This window comes from Lontra canadensis, unplaced genomic scaffold (assembly GCF_010015895.1).
Source record: "Lontra canadensis isolate GAN:19392208 unplaced genomic scaffold, GSC_riverotter_1.0 scaffold84, whole genome shotgun sequence".
Taxonomy (NCBI): domain Eukaryota; kingdom Metazoa; phylum Chordata; class Mammalia; order Carnivora; family Mustelidae; genus Lontra; species Lontra canadensis.
This window is the reverse complement of record NW_022631078.1, coordinates 6,738,059-6,744,536: the sequence shown is the minus strand read 5'-3', so window position 1 is coordinate 6,744,536 and position 6,478 is coordinate 6,738,059. Positions and strand designations below refer to the sequence as shown.

Sequence of the window (6,478 nt, the reverse complement as noted above, 5' to 3'; positions counted from 1 at the left end):
TGGCAGGAAGGGGGAGAGCTGGCTTAGCCGAGCATGTGTGAGCACCCCCCAGTGGGGACACTGCCAAGGCTCTGTGTCCAGCATCCCCATTCGCTTTCCCCCCAGAGCAGCTACTGGGAGGAGGCTCCCCCATCCTGAGCACCAGCTGTCTGCTTGGCCCACTGCCCACACCCATTAGGGGGGTGGCCCTGGACCAAGCTGGCCAAGTGGCCTGCAAGCCAGGTGCCGGCTCAGGGCCAGATTATGTCAATGAGGATCAGCCGGGCTCAACCAACTCAAGACGGAGAGTGAGTGAGTGGCTGGAGCGGGGACACCTCCAGGAAGGGGCATGGACCTTCCATGGGGCCTCGGGCCCCCAACAGGCCTCTCCCCTGCGCTCTGGAGCCCTGCGATGGCTAGGGCGCAACTCCCACGGCTCCCACTGGTGCGGACATTAAGCTTGGCACTCAACCCTGACTACCCTCTCCAGCCACCTCTCCCTGGCTCCCAGAACACGCGCCCGCAGCTCTCAGGAGCCGTCCTTTGCTCTTGCACATGCTGTGCCCTCTGCTCTGACCGCCGTCTGTCCAGTCAATGACCAATGCTTCCACCATCAGTGCCTCTCACCGCCAAGCTGGGGCTCCTTTATTCTCAGGGATGGGAGCCACAGAAAAAGGCTTTATTTACATGAGGAACCCGGGCCCTAGGACCCCGAGAACAGAGCCACTGGCTTTACGCATTGGGCCCCTTCTTAGCCCTGCAGGCTCCAAGGCCCTAGTCCAGTCTGGGCGGGCGTAAGGAAAGGCTGGCCTTCCACGGGCGCCGCCCCTCCTCCCCCGGAACCGGCCCAAGGCGCCCCCCAAGGCAGATGAGGGCCCCCGGAGATGCGATGGCTCAGGAGAACCAGCGGTCCCCGTCTTCACACGGTGACCTCGGCTTTGCTGTTGGTGCTCAGGTGCCAGGGTCCGCGGCCCGCGCTGCCGTAAAGGCCAGGGGGCTGCGGGCTGAAAGCCTCGGGGAGCTTCTCCACGCTGAACTGGCGCCGGGGCGCATGGCCGGGCCGCCGGGGTGCGGGGGAGGCCTGAGCCGCCAGGTGGCCGCGGGGAGGCGGCCGGGCCTGGCGGCTGGCGACCCAGGCCTTGTAGTGGCCCGACCGGGCAAGGCCGGCGGGGGGAGCGTAGCCCGGCGGGGCCCAGGGGCAGGCGTCGAGCATCGCGGGCAAGTCCTCGCGCGGCCGCGGGACCCGCGCCGGGAGGGTCAGCGGGGCAGGGTCGGTCGCGGGAAAACGCTGGTAGAAGTCCTGTGGGGTGGCTTCTGCGGGGACAGCGGGGGCGAGCCAGAGAGCGAGGTCAGCCCCGGAGGCGGGGCCCGAGCGACTCCGGGGATGGGGTAGGGAGAGGCCAGGCCGCAGGGGCGGGGCCTCAGCTTCTTTGGGCGGAACTGGGCGGGGTCATGCCTCGGGGGCGGGGTCGTGCCTCGGGGGCGGGGCCCCGGCGGCTTGTGGGCGGGACAAGCCAGGGACCCGCCTCGGGACTCGGAGGGTCTCCAAGACCCGGGCTCGGCTACCGCCGTGGGGGACTAGCCGGTGGCCTGGTGAGGGGACGGGAGGTCGAGGCGCGGGAGCCGACCGGCTGCGTAGGCGCGATAAGGAAGCTGGCTGGAGCGCCGTCCCGCAAGGCTGGGAACCGCGGAACTGCAACCGGGACCTCAAGCCTTGCTGTATGGGAGCTTAGATACCGGGAGGGGGGGGGGGCGCTCCCCGGCCACTCACCTGCGGCCTTGAGCCCGCCTGCCTTGAGGGTGGCGTACTTGGCGAAATCGGGCTGCAGGGTCATGCTGCCACCGCCCTGCAGCCTGGGGCCACGCGGGGGTCCCGGTGTTGCTGACCCCAGGGGCACGTTGTTGGGGCGCTTCTTATCTGGAACGGGAAAGGGAAGGTGAGACCCGGCCTGCTGGCTGGAGGACACTCTCCCCCGGCACTAGCACTCTTTGTCCTCGCCCCAACTGCAGTTCAAGGAGAGCAGGTGTGGTGGCTGCTTCGGGGAGACCGATAGAGGAACCTGACTCTCCAGTGCCTGGGGCAGGGGCCTGGCCCCGAATAATGTGGATGACAGCAGCCAGCCCTGAGTGGCTGCGGCCCAGTGGATGACTCCCCAGCATGTTCAGCCTGGGCCAGGCGCTGAGTCCCAGGACCTGCTTCTCATGAGATGGAGTTAATGTCTGAGAATCAGAACCCATGGGGGGTGCGGGGTGTTGTCTCACCAACAAGAGACCAAGAGGGAGGCTCTAGCCTGGAGAAAAAGGCCCACAGGAGTCCACAGGTTGGTGCCAGGCAGTCGCCGTGGGTATGGAGCCAAGGCCTAGAGCCACAGCCTGAGCCAGGGATCCCTGAGTCTGGACCCTTCCTCACCGAGTCCCTGTGACTGGAAGTTGCAGGACACCAAGCGGGTCTCCCTTCACCAAGGGGAGCCAACCGGCTTGCCCAGCCCCCACTCACACACCTGCAGAGGCCACAGCTCATTCCAGTCGCCAGTCAGCTAAGAGCCTCTTCCCTCTCAGCCCCTGCCTTCTGCTCCTCCCAGGCCCTATGTCCGTCCCCCAGCTTACACACCTGTGTTGTTGGGAGAGCTCCGGGGGCGGCCATCACCCATCTGCACCTGGACACAGCTGCCCAGAGGTGGGCCCAGGGGTGGAGGCAGTGGCTCCTGGGGGTCCGGCTGCTTCAGAAGTTCTGTGAGTGTCCTGTGGGGAAGAGGGATGAGAAGCAGCCCTCCCAACCTCCTACTTCCCCACTGGTCAGGCAGGGCCTATCCAAGGTCAGCCGCCACACTCTGTCACTCTTTCAACCTCTGTGGGCCTCCCTTCTGTCCTGTGGTTGATCTCACACATCTAGTTTCCACATCTGGTTTCCCCAACCTGGCCACTTCCAGGGCAGATCAGGAAACTCTTACAGGTTCACCCTGCTTCTCAAAGACTCCCCTGCTCCCCGGGTCCATTCATCAAGACCCGCAGGGTTGGGCCTCCTCTCCCCATGAAATCTCCGCAGGTGTACCAGGTGTACCAGGCCCCTGGATTTGGCCTGCGCCGGCACTGGCGCCCTGTGCCAACAATTCTCCTCCATCTCCTTCCGCAAAATTCCTACTCATTCTTCAAACCCCACCAGAATCCCTCCTCTTCCAGGAAGCCTTCTTTACCTGCCAACCTAACTCCCTTCCTGCAGCAGGGGCTTCTGCTGGGTCCTGGGACAGAGCTGCCACACAGGCACAGAGGGGAGGACAAATAGATAAAGGGTAGGAGGAGCCAGGAGATCCCACAGTGGCAGCCCCGCACCCAAGACTCTGTGACCTTGGGCGGCCACCTCCATGGTACCAGGACACCCAGTCCCACCCAGGTGTGATGGTATCTGACTGAGCCTTCCCTGCAGACAACCAGACCCGGCCTCCCACCCAGCTGCCTTTGGTGCCCAGAATCCATGGTTTTCTTCTGGCGCTGTCTGGTCCTCCCTCCTTCTGGGGCTGGGGGCTCAAATGGCTGAAGCACAGGGAAGCACACTAGAGGTGGGCCCTCTGGGGTAGATGCCGTTTGGCTGCAAAGTGGCAAGAGCTGATCGTCACGCCCCGCCCGCCCCGCCCAATCCTCGGCTGCTTGCCCCAGTGGTCCCACCTCTGCGCCAGCTCTCCCAAGCACCTGAGTGATTGTCATGCGGGGGGGGGGGTGCAGAGGGGGCAGGGGTCCAGCACACAGCCACACATGAGCTTAATTAAGCTGGGCTCCAGACCTCCCCGGAGAAGCAAAAACAGGGCACATGGGAGCTGGAGCCCAAACAGAGGAAGGGACTGGCCTAGGCCACACAGCACATCCCGGGTAGCCACATCTTTCCGAAGCATCACCAGACCCGCTTCCCCGTGCCCTGTGGAGAAGTGGGCTCTAGGGGCAACGTGTCCGCTAGGTGGCCCAGCCACCCCTCCCTCTGCACCCTCACGGCCCTCAGCTCCACTGCCCCACTCTCAGTCAAGGCGCTGTCTTCTCCTTGCCCAGCATGAGGGGCTCAAAGCTCAGGACCGGCCCCCACCGCATCCAGGACCCAGGATGAGCGCCTCAGCGTCACCACGGAGCCAGGGTTCCACTCCCAGCTCTGCCCTGCAGCTGTCCGGGAGGCAGGGGTGCTGGGGAGTGCCTAGGAAGCCCTCATCCCCTGGCCCTGAAGTCTAGGAGGCGGAAGCATCCACACCTGGCCTACCCAGGCATGGGGGCGCCTCTCTATTGTCTCCTCTAACACCAGCCTGTCGCATACCCAAGGGAGCCCAGACCTGGGTGAGGAGGGCACAGGCCCCAACACATGGGGGGGCTCGTGAGCGTGTCAGGGTGGGGGTAGAGTTCCAGGGCAAGGACACAGAGTCCCCATTAGAGCCGAGACCCCACTTGTAGACCCCACTTCCCACAAAGCTCAGACTCAGCTAGCACCTGTCCTGGCCTCAGCAACAACGAATCTGTGTCCCCCACATTTCCAGCGCCTTCCTACACCCGGAGAGACGCTGACCCCTGTCGGGGATGGGATGGGTTGTGTATGGAGTGGAGCGGGGTGGCCGGTGGGGGGAGGCCTTCTCCCCGGGGAAAGAAGGTCAGGCTTGAGTCACAGCTTTGGGGGTGGGGTGGAAGGGAGGGCGGAGTGGGGAGAGAAGCAGGAGGGGAGAGACCCAAGAGGGCTACAGAAAATGCCCCTTCCCTTCCCTCCGATGGGGGACCGAGACGCCCAACGCTACATCAGCCTACGCTACCCCGCACTAGTGGGTCTCAGGCTCCAGGCCCGCTCTCCGGGGTGCGCGGTCGTGGTGCCCTCTGTCCAGGGCGACCAGCCCTCCCGCCCACTCCGGAGGAGGCGGGAGCCGCGGGGGAGAAGGGCTCAGCACCCAGCTCCCTCTGGAAGGTCAAGGGAAGACGGTATCAGCTGTCTCCCTCCAGGAAGTGGGGATAGGGGGAGTAACAGGCCTGGAGACAGAAATAGGAAGGAAAACCCAGGAGGGGGCTGCCGAGAGACGAGAGTTTCCAGACGGGAGGGAAGGATGAGGGAGGGCGAGGGGGCGCCCACCGGTCGGGAAGGACCGTCCAGGCGCGGCGGGCGGGGGACCCCGGGCCCGGGGCTGGCGCGCGCTCACCTGGTCACCGTGCGCCGCGCGCGCGGGCTGTGCGCCCTCTCCAGGCCCAGGCGCGCCCCGATGCCGGCCAGCACTAGCAGCGCAGCGACGCCGCACACCGCGTAGACGGCCGTGTGGCTGCGCTCGCGGCCCGGGTCCCGGGGCGCGGCGGCGTCGCGGGCACGCGCGGGTGGCCGGCCCGTCTGCACCCAGGCAGGCGTGTCGTAGTTGGAGCAGCGGCTCTGGTCGAGGCGCCGCGGCCCGTCGTGGCAGCAGAAGCGGTAGCCGCACGTGCCGCAGCAGAAGCTGTAGGCGCCGGAGCTGCAGTTGAAGGGCGGGTCCCACTGGCCCATCACGTCGTAGTAGCCGCGGCAGCGGTCGCCCCCGGCCGGGGCCGCCGTGCCGGGCTCCTCCGCGGGCTCCTGCGCCTCGGGGGCCCCCGCGCGGCCCGACGGCGGCCGCGCCAGCAGCAGCGCCAGCCCGAGCGCGAGCCGGAGCCCCGGCGGGCCGCCGCCGCCGCCCCGCAGCCCCCGCGCCCCGGCCCGCTCCATCGGGCCCGCGCCTTCGGCTACAGCGGCCCGCGCATGGCGGCGCGCCGCGGCTCCCTGCCGCCCGGCCTCCGGGCCGGCTCCTCGGCGCCCTCCGGGACCTCGCGGGCCCCGCCGCCCGGGCGCCGGCTGCGGCGGACGCCTCCTCGGCGGTCACCTTCCTCCTCGGACCCCGGAGCCGGGAGGCCACCGCCCAGAGCTCGCGGGGCCGCCCCTCCGGTGGGCGCGTCCCCCGCCGACTCACTTCGGAGCCGAGCCCGCGGTCCTCGCTCCGGGACGCCCCCCGGGGCCGGGCGGCCAGTCCTCGCCCGCGCGCGGTCCCCGGCCTCTCCCCGGCCTGGCGGGCGTGCGTGGCCCGGGCCTAGCGGGGGCGGCGGGCCGCCCGACTCCGCTGCCTTCCCGCCGCCCGCTCCGCGCTGCCCGCGCTCTGGCTGCGGCTCGGGCTCCGCGCGGGCTCGGGCGGGCGGGGGAGGGAGGGAGCGAGGGGAGGAGGGCGGGCGGGCGCGAAGCAGAGCCGGGGGAGGAGCGCGGCCGCCGCGAGGGGAGGGAGGGGGCGCGGCAGGGCCCGCACCACCGGGGCGCCCCCGCGGGGACCCCCCCCCGAGGGCCTCTCAGAAACATTCCTCGGAACTGGGGGCTCCAGGGCCTTCAGCTGATGCTCTCAGGACTGTTACTTCGGACGCAGGCCCGCGGGAGTGCGCCTCGGTTGTACAGGTGCGGGGACTTAGGGGACAGAGAGTCCCGGGAGGGTCGTTGCCGCTCCCACCCCTTCCTCCTCCTCCCCATCCTCTCCGTCAGTTCTGGCCGGGACAGAGT

General features: G+C 68.3%; 1 protein-coding gene across 1 annotated transcript; it reads right to left on the bottom strand.

Moving 5' to 3' along the window:
- Window positions 1-596: 596 nt before the first annotated feature.
- On the bottom strand, window positions 597-6,051 carry SHISA8 (shisa family member 8). The gene is made up of 4 exons (XM_032882874.1): window positions 5,136-6,051; window positions 2,591-2,721; window positions 1,751-1,897; window positions 597-1,293 (listed from the first exon to the last, which is right to left on the bottom strand). Exons 1-4 carry the CDS (start codon window positions 5,663-5,665, stop codon window positions 899-901), a joined length of 1,203 nt encoding a protein of 400 aa, XP_032738765.1. The 5' UTR covers window positions 5,666-6,051; the 3' UTR covers window positions 597-898.
- Between the last annotated feature and the right edge of the window lie 427 nt (window positions 6,052-6,478).

Coding starts and splice junctions, on each gene's coding strand:
- SHISA8 (XM_032882874.1), bottom strand. CDS start 5,665: ATGGAGCGGGCCGGGGCGCGGGGGCTGCGGGGCGGCGGCGGCGGCCCG. Junction 1,898..2,590: donor GAGCTCTCCCAACAACACAG/GTGTGTAAGCTG, acceptor TTCCCGTTCCAG/ATAAGAAGCGCCCCAACAAC. Junction 1,294..1,750: donor AGGCGGGCTCAAGGCCGCAG/GTGAGTGGCCGG, acceptor CTGTCCCCGCAG/AAGCCACCCCACAGGACTTC.